Raw genomic sequence first — 26,937 nt, forward strand, 5'->3', positions numbered from 1 at the left:
TTGGCTTAAGATGTGTTAGTTGCACTGTTATGGTGGAAAGTCAGTAAGCTTATGACATTAGAATATCAGGAAATGTGACACCACAATCTTATGGGTATGTGGCGTCTTAGTGTTGGCTAATGCACAATGAGAGTGTATGTATGACATATAGCAGTGTGTGTAATCATCAGTGTTCTCGTGATGGCAAAGTTGATACATCTTTGTACAAGTGTGCTTTTATGAAGATAGTTCTGTTGATGTGTCTTAGTTGTGGATGTGCTTTTATTTTTATTGTCGTAGCAATATTAGTGTATGGTATGCCTTCTGTGAAGCCAAAGCAATGTGGGTTCATGCTATAGATGTGTGGGTTAGTGATATCGATGTCGCTGCTGTATATGGCATGGTGTAGCTGAATGTAAGGACAGGATGGGATGGTTTGTCACAGTGTGTGTGCTGGTTTTGTGGTCAGGGTGATGTTGGGTAAACAATGGTGCTTGTTCTTAGAATTTTGGACCTGGTTTTCAGAAGCATATGAAAATTTTAAAAATAAGAACAGAATATATAAAATGGTTTTTATTATGATTTCCATTGCTGTGGAGAAATCTAAGAAAGTAGGGTGCTTACAACTGTTTAGAATTATAAAGTCAGTTCTTTTATTAATGATATAAATGATATAGTCTATAGACCTGATGTTTTCCAGTTAAAATGGGTGGTATGTTTTCATCAGCAAATTGAGGGCAGATTTAGTGTTGGATCATAGTTGGTATTGAAAGATAATGAGTTTCAAAGTGAGTTCATTCTTTCATGTCATACCATTCCATTATTAACACACCATTTTATCTAACACATTGTAGCATCTGAGATGTTGTCATGCTCCAATATGTTCTTTACTTTATGTATACTTTAACACTCACTGCATTCTTGCACCCTTGCGTACAACATATTTTAACAGACAACACACTCTCAAATAACCTCAGTTGAACGAACCACCCATACTCCCCCCCCCCAAAAAAAAACATTAATGAATAGATAAATAATAACTTGACATAATTTTAAAGTTTCTAATAAGAATAAAGATTTTTTGCTGTACTTTACAGTTGACTTGGATCAAAAATTATATCTGCTGTTGCACCCCCCCCCCCCCCAAAAAAAAAAAAAAAAGAAAAAGAAAAAAATTAGAAACTCTTGATTAAGTCCAGTGAACGTAGTTTACTTTATTCCGATACTTGAGATACAAATTGAAAAAAGATAGATACTGGGGGTGCTGCCTCCCCCTGCTTTGCCTTTCCTTTAAATGAATATATATATATATATATATATATATATATATATATATATATATATATATATATATATATATATGCAAACTAAATGTAGCCTATGTTTTACCCCTATGCCCCTTTTTATGAAGGCCCACTCATCACATGCTACTCCTGAACTGCAATTAGGTGTACAAGATCTTATAAGTGGTTCTGGAAGTGCTACTGGTAAATTGACTTTATTATGAAAATTCCTGGATCCACAAGTGCATAACATGTTGACAGACAAGCACACTCGTTAGGTAACATACATTACATTGGACGTATATGTATATCTAAACTAGCACACTTCTACAGAAATGAACTGCCATATCTAGCACAATATTACATCTGTTTCTGCCATTATTTTCCATATACATGTAACTCCCAACTACTCACCTCTTTTTTATATTATTTATTTATTCTGTAGAGTTCTTTAAAAAAAACTTTGACTTTCTTATTTTATGACTTTGATAGGTGCTGGTGAAGAATAAGTCATACTGCTGCCATCTGGTGGATAATAGGTAAGTACACAGAGTTTGTCTGTCAAGCATCTTGTTATCTAATGAAAAATGGTATAAGATATAATGTTTAGATTTGAAATTTTTAGATAATTGGCTGCGTCTTTCAGTGACTCTGGTTAATTGGATAAAATATAAGTTTTTTGTGTACATGTTATAAATACATATATAGTGCATCTATGTGATGACCACACTTAGCCCTGAGATTCCATTCCAATGTTGTCCTGTCTGAATAGATCTATAAATTGCATACCTTACAGTTTGGATTTTTGGTTACTCCACTGGACCTCACTTCACCCTTGGAGGGCACTTTACTGAATGCTCTATAATAAGGCCGGAGATCAATGTTTTCTGTGTAAAAAACTTCAACCCAAACACTGGTAGTGGTATAAATGGATTCTCTCATCTGATCACCTATATATTCATTCTGCTTCCACCAAAATGGGTTACTGTAGGGAATAAGTGATAGAAGCACTTTTCTGCAGAATTGATCTGCAACCGATCCTTGCTGGGTTAGTACCAAGGTAACCTTATGGGCCTTGTTATTGCAATAGAAATCTGCAAAATAGAGGTTTGTGTTGGCAGTGAAGAGATGTGAGGGAGGGATGTGCACTCTCAGAGGACCAAATAGGGAAAATTGTGGTGGAAGCCCGGTTCTTCGATCAGGGTTCACAGAAAAAAACAATCCATTGAGTTTACCATTGATTGGAGATCCTGGGTCTCCATTTGAACTTTTCACATAAACCTCCATTATTCCACTTCTTCTGTTGAATATATTTTGAAAGTATGCAACTGTTTTGTTTCTGTACATGTAGTGACATAACATGGATTCATTACCGCGTGCCTTGATGAAATCAACTGCTCTTCGAAATAGGTCCAACATTTCTGTCATGTTCATTACTACAAGAAATTGTTATATATAGCTTTTAATAAATAATTTATATTATTTATACATACATAATTATTTATCAATTTCAGTTATTGCATTATGGCACATTGTTGAAATATATAAAAAGTATAAGGTACATGTATAATAGAACCTGCAATGGAAATTGCTCATTTGCAAAAAGTCTGAAGAAGGAGAAAAAGCAGATTAAATTTGCAACTTAAAACCATGCAATTTTGAGCTGCAGGTGTAATGCATTAATGACCACAACAATTAAAATATGAGTATAATTCTTTTTTTTTAACCTTACCTGCATGAAAATTTAAAGTGCCAAGAGGAATGATTTTATTTGGATCACTTGGATTTTTAATGTTACCAGTTAATGAGTATAGACTTCCTCTGGTCAGTTGGAATTGAAGCACCTGTGTTGTACTCTTAACTTCATAAGGATATTGCATGGGAGGGTTACTTAGTCTGGTTAAACATAATGCAATTGAACTGCTGTCAGGGAGAGGGTCTGTACTTAATATCTGGATGTGGACATATTTTGCCCCTAGGTTAAGGATTTTCAGTTGTGGTATATTGGGTACTACCTGAAAGTAGAAAATATTTCAGTGATTCAAGTGATGCAAGTTATATTCTTCCTTTATAAATAAAAAGACATTTATTTCAGAGGCACATAACGTAATACTGAAGGAACTTAATTTTCAGTAAAAGCAGATTTTGGTTTATTTTATGCCCAGTGTTAATCTAACTGTTTCCGTTTCTTTAAAAAGCCATTTACTAGCTTATTTTATTTCATCTGGTCATATAAAATTTATAACCATAAATGATTCTGCTATTTTAGAACTACTTATAAAATTTTAAAATTTTTTGTGTATTTTTTCTGCCAAATTAAGTAAATGAATACCTATAAGCAAAAAGCTTGAATTAATTTGATACAAAAAATGTACTCTCTTAAGTCATTGCACCTAAGCTCTAACCATGAAAGCTAACCACTTGAAATGAAAAGAGGAGTGAAATGCTAACTATAATATTATGAAAATATTGAAAAAGTTAAGTTTTGCTGTAGACTAAGCAGAAACGGAGTATTTGATAGTAGTATGAAATACTGCACTATGGAAATAGTTTACCAGTGTTAAGATGTTTCCAAATTTCACCAAGTTACTGGTATCCATATTTCCACCTTTGGCAGCCGTGACACACGCCACATATTGATGTCCCACTGGAAACTGCTCTGTGTGTATACAGGGAGTCTTTGGGAGTTGGCATGTGAATTGCTCTCTGGTCAGAGTGTCTGTCACATGTAAAACATAGTGTTCTTTATCACATTCTGTCCACTCAAAGCATACTGTAAGCCACTTCTCGTTTGCCAACTGCTGATATGCCTTGAGACTTAACATGGTGAATTTTCATGTCACTGTAAAGAGATGAATTAGTTTAAAGTCATCTGAAGTTTGTGACACTGTGGCATCCACTATTCATGTGATTAATTTCAAACATTTCTGGGAGCAAAAAAAGGGATGTGACTGAAGACAGGCACCTACCTTTTTTACTGCTAAGTGTAACTGTCCCTGCTGTTATTTCAGCCCACAACTGATAAAGACTGATTCTGATAAGTAGGTCACCAGATTTTTCTTTCTAAGAATAACAACTAAAACCAGTTTGTTTGGCTGGAAAAAGAAACCAGCACAATACACATACATTTATTTGTTTTCAAACTGCCATTAATTCCTCCTATTCAAACATCTTACTTTTAAATACTTTGTTTACTTTGAAAGATGGGCATTTAGTACAGCAAACTATATCAAATAGTGATAACAGCAGTCATAATGATTGATTTTTTTTAGTGGAAATACATTGTTAATGTTCAGCTTTTAATTTTCTTGATTTAAATGGTTAGCAAGTTGGAGATGTTTTGTGTTCCTTTTTACATAGAATGCAGAAATCAGCTCTGAATCTTGATAACTTGACCACTCCAAAAATAATAATAATAATAATAATAATAATAATAATAATAATAATTAGTAGAATGTGAATTCAAGTGTGTATATGACCATACTAATTTAGACAGAAAAATCTATGAAATTTTTGTGATTCTAATGCCTTCAAAATTAGCTATATATCACATTCCATTTACATTATTGTTCATAAGGTTACCATAATTTTATATATAGGACAGTACCAGCTAGTATAAGATAAGAGTGTTGTTAATATCATATTCCAAGTTGTAAATGGGTTGAATCATCAAATTGTTTATTAGAGGTGTTGATTAGTTCTGTTTGGTGCATGTGAAAATATCTACAGTCATTGAAAATAATTAAACAATAATATTTTTCCTCACAGATTGAAGTTAATTTCATGATTTGACCATAATTGTTTTACTGATTTGCTGCAGAGCAATTATACTCTGTGTAAGTGCATTAAGATAAACAAGCTACATTATTATGTACAGACACAGATGTGTCTGTACATATAGCCATCATCTGCGTCTGTCGTCGCCGTCGTCGCCGTCGCCGTGCACTTTTACCGATAACACGATAAGTGGAAAACCATTTTGCCTTTTGATTTGAAACTTGCAGAACTGATGAATATTCATAATACGCAGGTCAAGTTCGAAAATCAGCATGATCGGGTCACTCTTAGGGAATTTATGCTGTTTTTTCACTTTTTTCAACATATATGCAGCACCGATAACACGATAAGTGGAAAACCATTGTACCTTTTGACTTGAAACTTACAGAACTGATGAATATTCATAATATGCAGGTCAAGTTCGAAAATCAGCATGATCGGATCACTTTTAGGGAATTTATGCTGTTTTTTCACTTTTTTCAGCATATATACAGCACTGATAACACGATAAGTGGAAAACCATTTTACCTTTTGACTTGAAACTTACAAAACTGATGAATATTCATAATACGCAGGTCAAGTTCGAAAATCAGCATGATCGGGTCACTTTTAGGGCATTTATGCTGTTTTTTCACTTTTTTTCAGCATAAATGCAGCACCGATAACACGATAAGTGAAAAACCATTTTACCTTTTGGCTTGAAAGTTACAGAACTGATGAATATTCATAATACGCAGGTCAAGTTCGAAAATCAGCATGATCGGGTCATTTTTAGGGAATTTATGCTGTTTTTTCACTTTTTTCAGCATATATACAGCACTGATAACACGATAAGTTGAAAACCATTCTACCTTTTGGCTTGAAACTTACAAAACTGATTAATATTCAAAATACACAGGTCAAGTTCGAAAATCAGCATGATTGGGTCATTTTTAGGGCATTTATGCTGTTTTTTCACTTTTTTTCAGCATATATGCAGCACCGATAACACCATAAGTGGAAAACCAATTTACCTTTTGGCTTGAAACTTGCAGAACTGATAAATATTCATAATACGCAAGTCAAGTTCGAAAATCAGCATGATTCGATTATTGTTAGGGAATTTATGCTGTTTTTTCACTTTTTTCAGCATATATGCAGCACTGATAACACAATAAGTGGAAAACAGTTTTTTCATTTGGCTTGAAACTTACAGAACTAATGAATATTCATAATACGCAGGTCAAGTTTGAAAATCAGCAAGATCGGGCAATTTTTATGGAAGTTATCCTGTTTTTTTTTTTTTTTTTTTTTTTTTTTTCAATTTTTTCAGCACTTTTATAACACTGATAACATGATAAGTGTAAAAATGTTTTTCCTTTCCTTGGATTGAAATTTACAGAACTGGTGAATATTTATAATACGCAGGTCAAGTTTGAAAATTGGCATGATTGGACTATTTTTACAAAAGTAATGCTGTTTTTTTCCCTTTATTCAGCATACATGCAACACTGATAACGCATTTTAAGGAAAACCAATCAGCCTTTTGTCTTGCAACTCACAGGAGTGATCAATCTGACCAGTATACAGATCAAGTTTGAAAATAAGCTTGATCAGTTAAGTTTTGATGAAGTTATTAGCCTTTTTGTATATAAGTGGTTTTTCTTCAGATTTAATTCTTAAGCATGTTAACAGTCTCATAACGGTACTAATTAGATATGTTAAAGTGTTGTTTTAACATTTTCTGCTTCTTAACAATATTGTTAGTTGATTATATAAAAATGACGGTAAACCTATTATCCTGCATTGTGTAATAAAGTATCAAAAATGGAAAGGAACTCATCATTGCAGTTCGTCAGATTCAATCATTCACTATGTTCAGAATCTCCAAATGGAGCTAATTGGACATTATAAATTGTTCTATTGATATTTTTCCTATGTCAACAATTTTCCTAGTTGATCATTTAAAAATGACAGTTAATTGATGATGGTTTTATGTAAAAAAGGTGTTGAAAATGGAAAGAAAATCATTTCAGTACAGTTATCTCTTGTTAACATTTTGGCATTTTGAAAGTGTGACCCTAACTTCCATGTCCTTGGAGACCTTTCCATATCACATTTTCTGAATATCCATGATACTTTTATTTTTTTATAAAAAATTTGATGGTCATTATGCTGTTAAGTATTATGTTATATTGCATGAAAGTTAAAGAAAACCCTATTTTGGATACTGCTGCCAGGATAGCGATTAAGGGAAAACCATGTTACTTATGATAATCAACCTTACTGAAAAGACTGAAGTGCAGCTTGTGTTGGAAAACCATCGTAATTGTTTTCTGTTTTGAAAGCAATGCAGTACAGTGCTATTTGGTGCAATAAATGTATATGGATAGTAGGCAGTTAATTCAGGGTTATAAAATAATTTGCTTAATTGATTTTCAAGTTATTTCAGGGTTATAAAATAATTTGCTTAATTAATTTTCAAGTGGGTATTAAATGAGATTACATAAACACACATTGAGATTTCATTGTAAAGTCCCATCGGTTTAGCTTTCTTAACTGTGTCACATAATTAGGAATCGATGATTATTATGCAGGTAAATGTTATTTAATATGGAAAATAAGTTTACAAAAAAAAATTTGTGTAACGCTTACATTAATGCTTAAGATGAATAACAGTGCCTTATTATTCTCAAACTCAATAGGGTTATTCATATCATGTTAGTAATTGTACAGCTAGATTAAAAGTTTGAATAGCAGCTTTATTGGTATTTTTTGTTATGTTTTATTTTACATTTTCTTTTAATTTTTTTATGCTGTTTTTTCACTTTTTTCAACATATATGCAACATTAATAACACAATATAAGAAAAACAGCTTAGCCAATTGTCATTATACTCACAGGAGTGGTCAATCTTACAAAAATGCAGGTTGAGTTCGAAAATCAGCGTTATCGGGCCATTATTTTAGAAGTTGTACTGTTTTTTCAAATTTCCTCAGATTCAATTCTTAGGCATGTTAACAGTCTCATTATTGAACTAATAAGATACGTAAACGTGTTTGTTTGATATTTCCTGCATCTTTACAACATTATTAGTTGATTATGTAAAAATGGTGGTAAACTTGTTATCCTGTATTGTGTAATCAAGTGTCCAAAACGGAAATAAACTCATATCATTGCAGTTTGTCAGATTCAATCATCCACATCTGCCATGATGACCATGATGGGAAAACCGTGTTACTTATGATTGTCAAACTTTCAAAAAAGAAACACAGGACTAAAATGCAGCCCAAGTTGGAAAAGCAGTCTAATGGGCTTCTTTTTCTGGAAGTTATACATTTTAGTGAAATATTCATTATCTTTTTGGCATATTCATTGTGGGACTCGGAGCTCCCATGGACATGAAGCCGGATGGTAATCAAATTTTCTACATGTTCATGCTATTTATAGTCAATAATCAAAAATTGGTGATAATTATTCTATAATTTATTATGTAATGTTACATCAAAATTGACAATAATCTTTTTGCACTGCTACTGCAAACATTATGAAAAGAAAACTGTGTTATTTATTATTATATTTAACTTAAGAGTATGATTTTTAGGATTGGCATGCAGTTCAAATTAGAAAGCCAGGTCAATTGGGTTATCATTTATTATTGAATTTAATGCAATTTTGTGTGAAATTTCATTTTTCTCATTCTGGCACTTTCTAAGTATAAACTTGAACTCTGATGGGCCTGAAGCCTTATGCTTTTACTTTCGTCGGTGTTACCTGTTGTGCAAAATTACAATTTGATGTTGACTGTGCAGTTAAACATAATGTATTATTGCATCAGAAGTGGTAGTCTCCTATTTTGTGCATTATTGTTTTGTGCTCTTCTTAAGTTGTGACTTATGGGCCTGAAAGACCTTTGAGAGGGTCAGTCTATAAATTTCCCTTGGGTATCACTTCGCTAATTTCAGTTATAAAGTAATTTGCCTAATTGATAGGCTACATAAAGCACACTTGTGATTTGAGATTACATAAAGCACACTTGTTGATATTTCCCTGTAAACTCCCATAGGTTAAAGGTATAATAACTCTTCGTTTTGACCAAAAAATGAATTTTCCTGGAGTAAACAACAATTTTCCCATACTTACCAATGGTTAATGAATCCATTTTTACATTCAAAGTTAGTCCCTGGTTTTTTTCTAAAAAGTTTGGTTTTTTGTTAAAATCTCTTAAGAGATTATAACAGAGTATAGCCATCAATAGAGGTCACGTGGTCTGAACACAAGCTAAGATATCAGAATAATAGCTATAACTGCCGTTTTTCTTGTACAACTGAATATATTATATTTCCACGAGTTGTTCACAATGTTTTTATTGTGAAATATAGATCTCATACGAAGAGTTATTATCCCTTTAAGCTCTCTGCTAGATTTATAATAAGGAAGCAGTGATAATTATGCAGGTAAATTTTGTTTAATATTGCAAATAAGTTTTATATATATATATATATATATATATATATATATATATATATATATATATATATATATATATATATATATATATATCAAACTGAAAGATTAAAAGTTTGAATAGCAGCTTCATTGGAATTATATTTACCTCTGCCAAGGAGGTTATATTTTCACCCCTGTTTGTCATCAACATAACTCAAAAAGTTATGGACCGATTTTGCTGAAATTTTCAGGAACTGTCAGAAGTGGGCCAAAGAGGACAAAAATTAATAATAATCAACAATTGCTACCTTGGCAGAGGTCTGCACTCTCGGAGTGCTTTTCTAGTTTTGTTATGTTTTCCTTTATAATTTTTTCTCAAACACTTGCATTTGTGACTTTTAACTCTCATCCGCCTGAGACTCTGTTGTATTGTTTTTTATGTCTTTAAACATTATGTTACTTATGTAATATTATTTTATGCACTGTCATCATTTTTCAAATATTGAGACTTACATCATGTGAATTTGAACTCTCATGGTCCTGAAACTGTAATCTTATTGAAAGGGTAGATTGAGACCATCTTCTGGGACTTCCGGAAGACAATCAGGTTATTAAGTTTATATTGCCTGGTATCTATTTTTTCTTCTGTTGGAAGACCATCAAAATGGAGGATGGATCAAAATAGATACTTTGGAATACTGTCAGAGAATATCTCTGGGTCCGCTCATGTTATTGACCATTTTACCTGTTGTGCATGATTATAAAATTCAGTGTTGACTGATAGTGCTATTATAAGCATTATTTATTATTGCATCAAAATTAACAAAATGACCTTTTTTGCATCTTTATTTTCTGTTTTTTGTCTGTACATTTGACAGCTTTGCTGCCTTGTTTGTAACATGTTATTTCCGAGTTGTGATCTCATTACAATAATGGTTGGTAACTACAAGAAAATTGATGATAAAGCTATGAATTTTTTCTTTCTTTTTAGCCATCTGATCTCACAAAGTAGAAGCTAATTTTTTTCATTTATATCTGAAATATTTATTCATTGTGTCAATTTTTTAAATGTAGTAGAACAAAATGCAGAGCTGTGATATTTTCACATCAGGTTTTAGTCAGGAAGTGCAATACAACATTATTCATCACATGTGGGCCATCATGACATGGTGGCTCAGTGGTGTAAAATGATTGGTTAGTCATGAGTCATATGACCTGCAGCTCATTTATATATATACCTGTAGAGCAACAGACTGGAGGTGTGTCCTCTCACTTTTAGTTGTGTGCAGTGAAGTGGTGACAACCCTTCAGGAACCATGGCTCTCATTATTACTGATATTGTAAGTGTTATATTGTGAAAGAATTGTCTGTAGTACTCATTTTAGAATGACTTTAGGGGTTGCACTTTTACCATTGGCATCTTATATACATGGTCATCTTTGCATGTGAAATCTTTTATATAAGAGGTAGTGGTTGTTCAGTTTGTTTTTTATGGTATATTACTGAATGTTTGTACATAGGAAGTACATTATGAGAGTGTTGTTAGGCTGCATGCTGTGATGAATCTCAAAGAGGGTTAGATATTTATTTATACTGACTGCTCTACAAAGGAATTTGATCCACCTTACATATATGTTGTGTGTAATATAGTCTCAAAAACCATGCTGTATTGAGGGCATTTTTTATGCTTTATATCACAACGAAGTGGATAAATCATAAGTAGGAAACTCTTGAACGTTCATGCTTCAGCTTTTCATATTTCAATTTTAGTGCAAGATTCTTCATGCTATGCCCTATATAAGATCTCATGTAGGAATTTGTGTTTAGTGCACAGCTTGGCAAAAGATAGATCTTTAATACACTAAGAATTGAATGTCAAGTGAAAGGACAAGTACAGAATAATGGCCAATAAATTATTTTAGGTTTGGTGCATATTTTTTTGTCTGCATTCCTGTGTATAGCGTGATGATGATGTATATTCAGTTTTTAATGGATCTCTTCCTATATGGATTACATAATTGGGATATATTTCTGAAGTCCACTGGAGATGGACTTGATACCAATAATATTACTGCAGGTAGATATGTGCATATACAAGAAAGGGCACAGGTGCAGTTTATATACATTTTGTACCATAGCCAAGAAACTTGTATGGTTTTTTTTTGCAGATTGATTGAATAACTCGCTGAACCACATATAATATTAACTGTAAGGTCCCTGTTTGTGTATGCTTTATACGTAATAAGTTTACACCATCAATAAAATATACCTAACAGTGTAACAACGGTGTGAATTGAAAGTCTGAGAATATCATTCTTTTTGAAAAATAATCAAAGAGTGAATGAGCGTTGTATAAAGAATATTGCCTTTAGATCTGATGAACACCCAGTCTTGTACTCATCATGCAGACAGTGATTTATTATTCTGCCAGAATCAAAAAATTTCAGATGCATGACTTGGGGGTAAAATGTCTGTCATCAAAAATTAGACAACCATGCATGGAAGAAAGAAGGGGGTGATGACAAGGCTGTGAAAGTAGTCTATGTAGCTGTACTCATATATGTGATAACCAAATAGCCTGGTGTCCCTAGTCGTCTTTTGATTTTAAGTCATTCTAATGAAAGATTTGGCTAAGGATAACTGCAGTTTTCTTTACAAATTGTAGTATGTGTATTATGTTTAGTATTTGACTAAAAGGTACTATACCAAGGTGAGGCCAGGCATTCTGAGGAATTGTTACAAATTGGATTAGTTTAATATAATTTATTTGCTGTGAGATAAAATATTGAATAATCTATTAGTAGGCAAAGTCCAGTGATGACTAGGACACTAATTAAGTGATGTGGAATTAGAAGTACCTGACGTGTTTGAGGGTAGAAATGATGTGATGGTATTATTATTATATAATAGTGTATGATATCATAAGTATGGGGAGTTGGCTTGAAGAAGGCTGGTTTGGGATATATGGACTATGATGGAGTGAAGTTCAGTTTAAAATCTTGCAACCTGTGTTGAGTTTTGCCAAAACTTGATAATAACTTTTTCCAATCATTATTGCCTATTTATCTTTGATTTGACTCAAAATTTAATAACTGATTTTTCCAGTGTATTAAAAGAGAGAACATTAAATTTTGATAACTCAGAAAAAGTCAACCCTACTTATTCAATATTCACTTTTTATATATTTATAACTTTTTTTTCATACAAAAAAGAATTGCTTTCATACTTCCATGATTTGCAAAAAGAGCATTATCAATTTGGTCCAGAATAACTAAATAATGACTAACTCCATGATGTAACCCCAATAGTTACATCACTGAAGATAAAATTCAACTTGTATCAGGAAAAATAGATTTCATATCATATCAGCTTGTATTTTTATGTACAGACACAGATGTGTCTGTACATATAGCCATCATCTGCGTCTGTCGGCGCCGTCGGCGCCGTGCACTTTTACCGATAACACGATGAGTGGAAAACCATTTTACCTTTTGACTTGAAACTTGCAGAACTGATGAATATTCATAATACGCAGGTCAAGTTCGAAAATCAGCATGATCGGGTCACTTTTAGGGAATTTACGGTAAAGTGCCATGAATTTCGAACGGCTCTTGAATTCCAATCGATCTTAAAATCGGCCGTCTGGAGTTTTTTCTGGACCATGAATTTCGGCCAGTCAGCAATTTTGCGCGATCTTGATTTCGTGAATTTCGTACACCTTAAAATAGGCCACCGGGCTATTCTCGCGCTTGTAAAGATCTAACAGTCGGCAATGTTGCCCTAGCGTACCTTTACCTGAGTACTACGTGTGCGGCCCAAGGTGCAAGATAACGATCAGTACAGTTAGTTTAGGACGCTAAACAACATCGTCATATCCATTCATTCAGATAACAGGAGAATCTATTAAGAGTTGTACTGTCGGGCTGTTGTTTCTTTACCGCAGTATTCGGTGTGAGATAGCGATCGGTAGTTTTGCTGAGGCGCACAATAGCATTGTTAATAGTAGAGACTTCAGTAACAGAACAAAAGAGCAATATTAATAGCTGCAATAAAGGCTCTGTTCTCACAACTTTTAGATCGATCTATCACCGCGGGGAGTCTCACTAGATAACTGTCAGATAATCCCCCTTAAGTGTCCGTCCCCGCCTACTACAAGCTTTAAGGGGTAATTAACTTTCGTGTCCGCCCGGCTGACAGCTATTTAGCGTGAACCCCCAGGGAGTTAGGTCGATCCAATGTAGGTCGATCTAATCTATGAGAATGGGGTGAAAGATTACCATTATTGCTTTCTTGTCTCGCTCAGATCGTTCACGATCTCCCGCTGACGATCTTCCGCTAATGAGGTCCCTTGAAATGTACAGATGAAATGAAAAATATTTTTAAAAATTATAAATTCCAATGGGGAGGGATAGAGGGTTAAAAACAATCGAGAACGATCTCCGGCTGACGATCTGCCGCAAACGAAAGCCACTGAACGAGTATGAGCTTTCTCGTTTCACTCGGATTGCGACGCTGATGATACGAAAATTGCGTTCTCGTCTCGCCCTTTGGCTTACGAAGTCTCTTTAACAAATATGAAAATTGCCTCCTGGTCTCTCTCGGATTGCGAACGATCTCTCGCTGAAAATTTGAAATTTTCCTTTTTCTCAATCAGCTTTGTCAGTTGCCGTGCGTATGAAGGTCCGAAAGGTGTCCCCTTTCACAAATTGGCCTGTAGTTTGCTTAGTGTTTTGTACCGCATGAAGGTCACTCTTGTCACTGCTGCATACGGCGTGGAATGTGTATCTTAAGGTTCATAGAAACATTTTATTGTGTTTTGTAAGCTTTAGGAAGTAGTTTCGTCGTGACTGAATATCTGCGTACACTACAAAGTAGTACCATTCATCTGTGACGCATCATAAAAGCTAGGTACGTCAAATTACTCTAAGAAAATTTCTTACAACGTCCACGGCTGTCCCGACAAGCCAAGACGTCATTAAAAAAAAGTCGCAAGCCGTCTAGCCGTCTTTGAAAATATAGGCCGTCCGGTGATGTCAGCGGCCGTCCAAATGACGGCTGGACGGTTCGCTGGGAAAAGCCTTGCTCATAAGGGTATATTTATTTAACTAGGGGCTTACTGACATCACCCAACTTACATGCGGGTGCATGCCTCCCAAAATTATATTAAAGGATAAAATTGTAATATATCTAAGTATAATTGTTAGTAAAGTTTGTAAAAATTGCCCATGCCACCCCGTTAGTTTGGAGGGTTAAGCTGGATCAAGTCCGTGTCAAAATTCTTTGAAACTTTGCAGGAAAAATCAATCTTCCTTTGTTTCTCTGGCTCCTTGTTTAGCCCGATGATCAGATTTATCTAGTGCCCCCAGGTCTGCTGGAGCAGCTCTTTGAAATAATACACAGGTAGATTTTTATCTGAGATAAATATCGCGTTCGATACACTCAAGACAAAAGCTACCTGTGAGCTGAAGGGCACTTTACCCTTTAATTAAGAGGTAAAGCAAGTTCCAGCTAGATGGACGATTAAGATCGGACTTCAGATGGTAACTAGTATTGTTTACCTCAGTTCTGTGAAAGCTAACGAGAAGGGTGTCAGAACAATGGTGCATATATAAATTATACAGAGAATTTGTACATTCAGGTGACATTAACTTATAATCGAAGGGGATTTTCGATAATATTCCTTGAAAAGTACACTAGATTTATAGAGAATAATATCATGGTTGGCCAAAAAAATTATATACGCACAGTGTATCCGTGCGTATGCCTGGTTACGCCCCTGTCGCAAACCAGCAAACCATATCCTGCTGACTACATGAAAATTGCCTTCTAGCATGGACAAAAAGTCCAAGCTTCTATGCTTGCTCGGATCGCTGACGATCTCTTGCTGACGAATATAGTAACGAAGTCCCTTGAACTAGTGTGGAAATTGGCTTATTATCGCGCTCAGATCGCTCACTATCTCCCATTGACGATCTTCCAGTCCCTTGAACGAATATAAAAACTGCCTTTTCGGTTTACTCTAGATTACCTATATCTCGCGTTTGTTTGAAGATGACAAAACGTACACGCTTTTCAAATGCGTACATTGACGCAACTATGCTAAGATTGGGTTGCCTGAGCGAAAAAAAAACGGCCCTGCACCCCCCCCCCCCCCCCCCAAACCTAGTATATTTGATCGCAGACAACAATCAGCGGTCATCTTGGTCGCAGCGCACGACGGAGAGAGACCGTAATACACAGTTCGGCTGCCGTGGCGAAGGCTACCTGTGCGCCGCACATACCGATCTGCGGTCGTAGTGGCCTCCCCGCACGGAGGAGAGGCCGTAGTGCCGAGGCCGGCTTCTGCAGCGAAGGCTACGTATGCGTCGGAGACACCGACCCGCGAACGGCGAGATGAGGACGCATTCGCGCGTAAAGCTCCGCCCGACTTTAACGGTAAAGGCACCGAACCTGGTCGCGGAAGACACTTATCGCAGATGAAGGCAACCTGCACGTGCGCCATAGACACTGATCGGCTGTCGTCTCCGTTTCAGTGCACGGAAAGGAGCAACGGTAACACTAAGCTTCCATAGTAAAGGTTATCTGGCTGTGGCAGGCGCTAATCGTCGGCCGTCTCTCCCTCCGTCCACTCCCGTTCTGAGCGCCAGGATCGTTTTTGAAAAACGACACTAGTTTCTGGCTGTCAGAATCGCTTTTGAAAAACGACACTACTGATAACGATGCTGTTTTGCGGCCCTAGACAAGAGTACCGCTCTATCTATGGGCCATACACAGTGATCGGGTGAAAGTACGTGTATACCTTTGGTCGCAATTACCGACACTCACACATTATGGTAACTCTAAATAGATCGTCGGGAGAAGATAACAGAAGGCCTAGCGACGAACAGACAACTTCCGGTCAAAATTGACAGAATTCCATGAAATTCGAACTTTCAGGAGTTTTGAGCACCTCCTTTTCATGAATTTCGGCCAGAACGATCTTTTCCCAAATTTAATTATTTTTTACTGTTCGAAATTCATGGCACATTACCGTATGCTGTTTTTTCACTTTTTTCAGCATATATGCAGCACCGATAACACGATAAGTGGAAAACCATTTTACCTTTTGACTTGAAACTTACAGAACTGGTGAATATTCATAATACGCAGGTCGAGTTCGAAAATCAGCATGATTGGGTCACTTTTAGGGAATTTATGCTGTTTTTTATGTACAGACACAGATGTGTCTGTACATATTGCCATCACCTGCGTCTGTCGTCGCCGTCGTCGCCGATGCCGATGGCGATGCCGATGCCGATGGCGATGCCGTCGCCGTGCACTTTCATTGTAAACACGATAAGTGGAAGGCAGTTTTAGTTTTTGGCTTTATATTTACAGAGCTGATAAATATTCATAAAACGCAGGTCAAGTTCGAAAATCAGCATGATCAGGCCATTATTGTAGAAGTTATGCTGTTTTTTCACTTTTCAGCATATATGAAACACTGTAAACACAATATAAGAAAAACAGATTGGCCGATTGTCATGAAACTCATAGGAGTGGTCAATCCTGCTAAAACGCAGGTTGAGTTCGAAAATCAGCATAATCGGGGCATTATTTTAGAAGTTATGCTGTTTTTTCACATTTCCTCAGATTCAACTCTTAGGCATGTTAACAGTCTCATTATTGAACTAATAAGATACGTAAAAGTGTTTGTTTGACATTTCCTGCATCTTTACAACATTGTTAGTTGATTATGTAAAAATGATGGTAAACTTGTTATCGTGTATTGTGTAATAAAGTGCCAAAAATGGAAATAAACTCAAATCATTGCAGTTTGTCAGATTCAATCATTCACCATGTTCAGAATCTCAGAATGGAGGAAATTGGACATTTAACACTGTTGTATTGATATTTTTCCCATCTCATCAATTTTCTTAGTTGATCGTATAAAAATGGCAGTAACCTGTTAATTTTGTTTTATGTTAAAAAAATTGTTAAAAATGGAAAAAAAAAACATTTCAGAACAGTGCTGTCTTGTTTCACATTTTGGCATTTTCAAGTTGTGACTTTGAAGTTCCATGGGCCTGAAGACCTTTGCTAGTCACATTTTCTGAATATCCATAAAACTAATATTTTATTATTAAAATTGATGGTCATTATGCTGTTAAAAATTATGTAATATTGCATCAAAATTTGAAGAAAAAAACTATTTTGGGCACTGCTCCCATGATGACCATTTAAGAAAAACCATGTCACTTACTGTTCTCAAACTTACAGGTAAGAAACATGGGACTAAAATACAGCTTCAGTAGGCAATGCAGTCTGTTTGGTAATTCTTACTGCCAGTTAAAGTTTTTTTGTGAAAATTAAATTTTTCACATATTGGCATTTTCAAGGTGTGACTTTGAAGTTCCACGGGCTTGAAAACCCATGCTAGTCACATTTTCTGAAAATCCATGATACGTATATTTTATTATTAAAAATTGACGGTCATTATGCTGTTAACCATTATGTAATATGGCATCAGAATAGAAGAAAACACAATTTTGGGTGCTGCTGCCATGATGACCATTATGGGAAAACCATGTTACTTATGATTGCCAAACTTTCAAAAAAGAAATACAGGACTAAAATGCAGCCTGAGTTGGAAAAGCAGTCTAATTGGCTTCTTTTTCTGGAAGTTATACATTTTCAAAGTGTGAACTTGTTACACATTTTACTTACATTGGTATTACCTGTTGAGCATAATTAAAATTTGATGTTGAATTTGCAGTTTAACATAATGTTCTTTTGCATCAGAATTGACAGTAGCCTATTTAGTGCATAGTTATTTCCTGTTTTTAGTCTGTACATTTGACAGCTTTGCTGCCTTGTTCACTTTTTTCAGCATATATGCAGCACCGATAACACGATAAGTAGAAAACCATTTTACCTTTTGATTTGAAACTTACAGAACTGATGAATATTCATAATACGCAGGTCAAGTTCGAAAATCAGCATGATTGGGCCATTTTTAGGGAATTTATGCTGTTTTTTCACTATTTTCAATATAAATGCAACACTGATAACACAATATAAGAAAAATGGATTGGCCAATTGTAATTATACTCACAGGAGTGGTCAATCTTACTAAAACGCAGGATGAGTTCGAAAATCAGCATAATCGGGCCATTATTTTAGAAGTTATACTGTTTTTTCACATGTCTTCAGATTCAATTATTAGGCATGTTAACAGTCTCATTATTTAACTAATAAGATGCCTAAAAGTGTTTGTTTGATATTTCCTGCATCTTTACAACATTGTTAGTTTATTATGTAAAAAACATGGTAAACTTGTTATCATGTATTGTGTAATGAAGTGTCAAAAATGGAAATAAACTCATATCATTGCAGTTTGTCAGATTCAATCATCCACTATGTTCAGAATCTCAGAATGGAGGAAATTGGACATTTAACACTGTTCTGTTGATAGTTTTCCCATCTCATCAATTTTCTTAGTTGGTCATATAAAAATGGCAGTAAAATGTTTATTTTGTTTTATGTTAAAAAAGTGTTAAAAATGGAAAGAAACCCATTTCAGAACAGTGCTGTCTTGTTTACATTTTGGCATTTTCAAGGTGTGACTTTGAAGTTCCATGGGCCTGAAGACCTTTGCTAGTAACATTTTCTGAATATCTGTGATACAAATATTTTATAATTAAAAATTGATGGTCATTAAGCTGTTAAACATTATGTAATATTGCATCAAAATTTGAAGAAACCCCTATTTTGGGCACTGCTTCCATGATGACCATTTAAGGAAAATCATGTCACTTACTGTTCTCAAACTTACAGGAAAGAAACCTGGGACTAAAATACAGCTTCAGTAGGCAATGCAGTCTGTTTGGTATTTTTTTTTCTTTTTTTTTTTTTTTTTGGCAGTTAAACAGTTTTTTGTGAAAATTTAATTTTTCACATATTGGCATTTACAAGGTGTGACTTTAAAGTTCCATGATCCTGAAGACTTTTGCTTGTCACATTTTCTGAATGTCCATGTTACTAATATTTTATTAATAACATTTGATTGTTATCATGCTGTTCAACATTATATAATGTTGCATCAAAATTTGAAGAAACCCCTATTTTGGGCACTGCTCCTATGATGACCATTTAAGGGAAATCATGTCACTTACTGTTCTCAAACTTACAGGAAAGAAACATGGGTCTAACATACAGCTTCAATAGGCAATGCAGTCTGTTTGGTAAATTTTTCTGGCAATTTAACAGTTTTTTGAGAAAATTTAATTTTTCACTTATTTGCATCTTTATTTTCTGTTTTTTTTGTCTGTACATTTGACAGCTTTGCTGCCTTGTTAGATTTTTGCAAACTCTTTCTCAGGTCATTGACTAAATTTATGTTACCGATAATCCTTACTTTTTTACTGTTTTTAGTTGATGTCATTAAGAAAAACAAAGACCAATAACACTAACACATACACACATATTCAATGCACAGCTATCATTTCATAAAAACATGAACATGAAAGGCCAATTTTTACTTAACACATGAAGGAATCCACACAAAAATATGTACACAGAAAAGTTTTAGCCATGATGAAAAGTTTCACAGAAGTGTGAAAACAGAAGAGGTTAAATCCTTTGAAAGTGTGTGCATTGTATGTTAAATGTGTGACGTTACTGTAGGGAACACATTTAAATAGTAAAAAATGGCGATTATATGGAGCACCTGGAACTTGGCAATGTGTTAAATTAAATAATCACTGATTTATGAATTCATACAAAGAATACATATGGCATAATCACTGTAATATGCCCACATGATAGAAAAGGCATGTTTCATTATTTTATACATATCCAGGTTTGTCTCAAACAAAGCTGTGCATGTAATGCAGTGATTCATTCAATCTTGCATAATTAACTCATTTAGACACAAGCTGTCTGTCACATGGCTTGCATAGTAATTGAAAGTGTTTCTTTTGATACTGTCTGACAGTGAAATCACGCATTACAACCAAATGAATTTTGGAGACTTACCCATTTTAAATATATTTTATCAAATAAGTTAAATATTTCTTTTTTATGGCCTGAATGTCGATAACTTAAAGTTGATTTTAAATCAAATGTGTTAAGAGCGTGTGTAATTTTTTGGATTCATTTTAACATTAAATACACTTCTGTCACTGATTATTTTTTAAAACATTTTCAGCGTAGAAAGTACTATCAAGTGGAGGGTAATGAGGAGACCAGTAGCTCCAGTACTTCAGAGGGTGAGGTGGTAGGTATACCAGTAGGGGGCAGAACTGAGTGGCTTATACATGGGCTTGTCTTGAGTTAAATAATGTTTTCTTAGAAATGTTTTGCATATTACAATGTGCATTAAGAAAGGTGTTTGTTCAGAATTAAAAATAACAGATATGGCAATTTTAGTGTAGTGTAATGTTATCTGTATTTTCTTGTATACATAAATTTATACTTCCAGTTTTGCATTTAATACTATATGTTGGACATCATATGTTGCTTTTTTTAAGACATTTGACTTAGGACTGGAAAGCAATTGCAGTGAGGGTTTTAAACAGGATTGAAAAAAATTACTATTTGGTAATTTTGATCCATATTCTTGTTTTGTTCCTTTTGCTCTAGATGAAACCTTACAATGTGAAACTGTCTGGTGGATTACACATTGGACAGCAGATTTTTGTCAAGGGCTGTGTAAATTCAGAGGCAGACAGGTAATAACTCAAAACCAGCATGCAGATCTAGAGTAATAAATATTTAGAATGCCAATAAGTAAACATGTCATTTCAGTGATTGTTTGCATGGTAACATCATGTTGACATATAATTCTGTGCTTCACTTAATTCAAATCCTGTGATGTTCTCCATGTTGATATCAGACTGAAAAGTACATTTTAAATATGGCAAAACAGATAAAAGATAAGTCAACTTATGCCTTGCCTGTCATCATTAACTGAGCAGGTCATTCATTTAAACTCAAAGTTCAACCCAGTCTCCTTGCTGGTCTATAATTATGTTCATATTTGACTTTAAGATTCCACATCAACCTGCAGACTTCAAAAAGTGAGGATGCCGATGTCTTGCTGCACTTCAACCCTCGCCAGAGTCAGAACTGTGTGGTGCGGAACACCAGGGTGGACGGGGGTTGGCAGGAGGAGGAGAGGGAGGGGCCAGACTTCCCCTTCTCCGAGGGTGCTGATTTTGAAGTCCGGATCTTGGTCAGGGATTATGGCTATGAAGTAAGTGCTGCCACCTATTTAGAGATCCTTCGTTATTAATCAGTATTGAGAATTTTGTACTTGAAATTTTTTTTTTTTTTTTATTAATATAAAATGTGGACTTGACATTTTAAAAAGTGAATGAAGGAAATGAATATCATTATTTTGGTTTGGACTTGGGTGTAATGCACACAAAACGTCAATTAATTTTTACCACTTTTTTTTAAATTTTAACACAACTTGAACTGTAAAATAGCCAATATTTCAAATATATCATTGTCATGTGCAGAGTTTTATGTCCCAATTGTATATTCCACATAATGTTAACACATTAGGGACTGGAAAATTTGTTTGAGTTAGCAGTGCTCACATTTATTTAATATTAAACAAAAGATGTGTAAGATATGTTCCAGATAAATGAAAATTTTGAGTTGAAAGGTAAAAATAAACTAAACTAAATGTACCATTTTAGGTGTTTGTGAATGGAAGATTCTTCTGTAGCTACAACCACCGAGGCTCCTTTGAGGATGTCAAAGCACTCAGTGTCCATGGCGATGCCCAATTCTATGAGATTGGAGCATTTGATAAGCTGGTATGTCTTAAACCATACTTGACCTGGTAAATGAGTTTCATAGCACATAGTTAATATATGTACCTATACATAGTACATATATTTGGCTTTAGTGTAGGTTTAACATTTTTATAAGTTATATATATAGTTATCACTTTTAACTAGGCATAAACAAGTTCAAGCTGGATTTCAGGGAAGTTATTAAAACCCCTGTGTGTAATATAGTATATTTTCTATTTTATTAGAACATGCCATATACAGGCTGGATACCCAAGAAAATGAAGGAAGGCAGAGCTGTCAGGATAAGAGGTGTTGTCAAACCAGACCCATACAGGTAAACATAGTATTTGTTTTGGGAATGTTTCTGTGTAGGAAAACTGTTGGGATTTAATTTGGTCTGTGGTAGTGGATCTTAGTATGTGTAACTACTCTTCATGTTTTCTTATATCTATCTCAGTATATGGATGTTTGGGTGGTGTAATGTTAAATGTAGTGTTAGCCTTTCATGATATTACTGCTGTCTTATTTTTAAAGGTCTAAAGAGAATCTTTTGTTAGTCTGGATTGCAGTTGATGTCACATATAGTAATTGTGCTACCTGCTGCTTAACATATCATACATTGACACCAACCTTATTTATTTTATCAAGGTTTGACATCAACCTGCTCTGTAGCTCTGGTGACAACTCCTTCCACTTCAATCCCCGCTGGGACCAGAACGAGATTGTCCGTAATGCCAACCTTGGCGGCTGGGGTGGGGAGGAGAGAGAGGCGCCATTTTTCCCATTCCAAGCTGAGGAGATGTTTGATGTTTTGATCACAGCTGTGGAGGGGAAATACAGGGTAAGCTATAAGAAGAGGTTTGGTATGGTTTGATTTTTAAGGTCTCGTTCCCAATGAAACTATTGTATTACATAAATAGATCCAACTCCTTGGGGAATTCCAATTCCCTTGGGAATGAGCCCCAAGACTACAACTTAATTCTGTTTTCTTTGATGTTCTTTTGTATTTACACAAAAAATTAAAATTGTTAACCTCTTATTCAAATTTTAAGTAGATTATTATTGTTATCATTGTTTATAAATCAAGTATTTCCTGTAGGTTTATGTGAATGGAGAGTATTTCCTGGACTTTGACTACCGTTGTGATGTCAATGATGTAGACAGGATTGAAATCAACGGAGATGTGGAGCTTATACAAGTGGAGTTCATGAAACACCAGGTTTGTGCATAGTCTGCAAAACTGTCCATTGGAAAGTAGAGTTAGTATTTAGACCCTTAGTGTAGTTCATGGTACATTTAATGCAAATAGGGTAGCATTGTATAGCTGTTCTGTAGAAGTTCACATGGTCTTTAATCATTGAATTTTTATGATATTAGTTACAAATGATATTAATCATTTAATAAGAGAATTGATTTATCAGATTGTGTGTTGGCACAACCAAATTTATTTATCCAAATAATTTAAAGTTCAATTAATACCAGGGCAAAAAATGCACAATACTGTTATATGATATGACTAAGTTTTGTAAATAAAGAAATACTGAATATTTTGGTTGTGAAAATCTGTCGAGTTCTCAGCATGATTTCTGCTTTTCAACAAAATAATTGTACAATCATCATATTTACACTACGTCAGTCTGTGATAGATCTATAAATTTTTGTTGTTATTTGTAGGCCAAGCATCACTACTGGGAAATCCCCCACAGTATTAGCCCAGGAGACTGTGTGGTGGTGAAAGGTGTGGTGAAAGAGGGGGCTGATAGGTAATGGAATTATATATGTATTTTTGTATACTTGAAATAAGAAACAAGCAGTACAGTTATCTTATTATATCCAGACCATCTTTGTGCCTACTTTAGTTTTGTGGCACAAAGAAAGATTGCATCATTTGTGCCTTAAATGTTCTGTGCAACCTGTATAAAAAATGGGAATAAGTGAGAAATTAAGATTTATGGTAAAACTCCTGTTCCTGTGCACAAAGAGCCAAAGATACTTATCATAAGTCATATAAACTTAGTGATATGCAGGTTTGCAAGTGCAATTTTTTCTGACAAGTGTGTTACATGTTTTATCAATGTTTCTTTACAGATTCCACATCAACCTTCAACAAGACCGTCATGGCGACTCCCCAATTGCTCTTCACTTCAACCCGCGCCAGGGTCAGGACACCATCGTACACAATCATTTTCAGGATGGAAATTGGGGTGAGGAGGAGAGGTGCGACTTTGACTCAGCTCTTGGCCATAACAAGCCATTCCTATTGGTCATCATGGCCACTGATGAAGATTACAGGGTATGAGATTATTGCTCGATTTTCCTGTACTTTCGTTGGGACTGAAAAATCAGAAAACTTTTGGTATTTTCCTGGAATTTTTATCAACAGTTGTTTCAAAATGATGGGGGTGTAAACTACTCTTCTATGGGGGCTTAGGTTTTCAATTTGTCCAAATATCGTTATATTGTGATATTTGAAGTAGAATAATTTATAGAAGTCATCAGACAAAGAAATGTATAAATATTTAACATCATTGGCAGGTATTTTTGAATGGTAAGAAGCTGTCTGTGTTTAGCCACCGCATGCCAATGGAGGATGTCCGCTTTGTGGCCATTGATGGGGATGCAGATTTCTACACTGTCCAAGTGGTCAAGAACAAGGTAAGTATTTCAATTAATCTGTACTTGAATTAATAAGTCATATTTTTTTCTGCTTAAAATGACATCTGAAATATATCAGAGTGAGCATACTTAAACTTTTTTTTTGCAATGGATTTATTTTATGTCTGCACATACATTTTTCTTAGTGGGTCAGATAATTTTTGTAGCAAAATGAGAATCATTTAATTCCAGTTCATCAGTATAATAACTACTGACTTTAAATAATGTGGTTCAGTTAAAGTTATTTTAACATTGGTTGGATTAATTTAAAGATGTGGGATGGATTACATGATAAAACTATAATTGAATTTGTTCAGAAACAATTTTTTAGCACATTCACTTCTCTATGTGGCAACATATTTGCTTCTTAATGGGAGTTTCTTATGTAAGCAGACCAAAAATATTTTCCCTAGTGTCAGTTACATGTTCCTCATGGTGGTCAGAAGAACACTGTTGATACATCCTAATAACTTTCACTTTATCTTCAGGGTCCCCAGGGTAGTCAGCTGATCCCTGGGGAGATGGTGGAGGACAGGTGGATCACAGTCTGTGGTGCGGTTAACAATGATGCTGACAGGTAACTAGTGACCGAGGACATCTTTGTGTTATGATAGAAAGTGAAAACCAGTGTCCACCCAGTGGTGATATTAATAGAATCAAGCAGGATTTAATTTTTTCAGTCAGTTTATCAACAACTTCTGGTGTGTGTGACAGCCTGACAGGGATATAAATCATGTATTCCAATGGACATATGTAAAGTCTGGGGACAGCCCTCCCCCTACCCAACTGTGTGTTTGTTTTTTCATAAATATATTTGTAATTGCTACAGATTCCACATCAACCTGCAATGTGGTGAACCCTCTGAGGCAGACATTGCCCTGCACTTTAACCCACGAATGTCACAGGACTGCGTTGTCCGTAATTCCTTGGAAAATGGCGGGTGGCAGGAGGAGGAGAGGGACGCTCCCTGCATGCCCTTCCCGCAGGGGGAAATCTTTGAGGTCGTCTTTGGGGTCAAGGAAGATAAGTTCAAGGTCAGTTTATGATGTAGAATAAATTAATGTCTTTGCACAGGCTGGTACAAGTAGAACTTACCATATACTGAAGATTACTTAAATTTGACATAAAAGTTGGCATTTGACTATAGATATGCTACAGTATTCATCTCACTTGTCTTTGATGACATGTTAGTGATAAACTACTATCAGATGTTAATTTGATTTTTAAAAATAAATATTGTAATTGAACTGAATCTTGTGCTACTTTAAAAAATTTTTGTCATATTGTTGTCTGTGTTATCACCAATGTTAGTATAAAGTTATTGTTTACAGTTACTAACAAAATTCAAAATTTTGAGATTCAATTTTAGCCAGTGTCTCACATTCTCACACTTTGTTTTTGTCTCAGGTATATGTGAATGGCCATCGCTTCATAGAGTACTCTCATCGTATGCCAAGAGAAAGGATTACCCATGTAACCTGTGAGGGAGACGCTGCCTTTCTTCCAGTTATGTTTCAGTGAATACACAAATCTAGAGAAGACAGTAATAGACATACTCTAGCTGCTTGGCCTTTGGGGAAAATAAGAGAAAATATTGGAAGAAATCAATCCGTCTGTTCTTCCCTACAAAAAGTATAGAAAATCCATCTGCTGCAATGTTTCTGTGATATGACTTTTCTTTGGTTTTTTTCATTTGATATCAACACCATCTATAATAAAAAAAGAAAACTTTACAAATATGTTACAATTTGCTTTTCCCCCTATTCCTAAGCATTTGACATATTTCTGAAAGACCAGTTCCAGATGTTGGGGGTATAGACCTCTATTATGCTTGATATTTAAACCTACTGTCAAAAAGTTTTAGCCTGTTGAACTTATAAACTACATAAATGAGAAAAATAAATAGCCCAAATCTTAATTTTAATTAATAATCTTTAACCTTAATTTTAATTAATATCAAAATCAGCACCTTCCAGTAGGAGCACACTGTCTTTTAATCTTATCAAGCTACACAGGTGCACCACAGTAAG

At 34.8% G+C, this 26,937-nt stretch overlaps 1 protein-coding gene across 2 annotated transcripts; it reads left to right on the plus strand.

Annotated features, from left to right (window-relative positions):
* The first annotated feature begins 1,782 nt into the window (after nucleotides 1–1,782).
* Nucleotides 1,783–26,831, plus strand: LOC106157574 (galectin-9). 2 transcript variants are annotated; one of them, XM_024077854.2, is made up of 14 exons: nucleotides 1,783–1,801; nucleotides 20,656–20,724; nucleotides 21,090–21,178; nucleotides 21,498–21,702; nucleotides 22,154–22,273; nucleotides 22,498–22,586; nucleotides 22,901–23,093; nucleotides 23,352–23,471; nucleotides 23,927–24,015; nucleotides 24,341–24,545; nucleotides 24,788–24,907; nucleotides 25,396–25,484; nucleotides 25,737–25,941; nucleotides 26,315–26,831. In XM_024077854.2, exons 3-14 carry the CDS (start codon nucleotides 21,090–21,092, stop codon nucleotides 26,426–26,428), a joined length of 1,638 nt encoding a protein of 545 aa, XP_023933622.2. In that variant the 5' UTR covers nucleotides 1,783–1,801; nucleotides 20,656–20,724; the 3' UTR covers nucleotides 26,429–26,831. The 2 variants fall into 2 exon arrangements, with proteins under 2 accessions (XP_023933622.2, XP_023933621.2); XM_024077853.2 differs by lacking the exon at nucleotides 1,783–1,801 and adding an exon at nucleotides 10,657–10,807.
* The last annotated feature ends 106 nt before the right edge of the window (nucleotides 26,832–26,937 follow it).

This window comes from Lingula anatina, chromosome 2 (assembly GCF_051362555.1).
Source record: "Lingula anatina isolate TDL-2025a chromosome 2, LinAna3.0, whole genome shotgun sequence".
Classification (NCBI taxonomy): Eukaryota; Metazoa; Brachiopoda; class Lingulata; order Lingulida; family Lingulidae; genus Lingula; species Lingula anatina.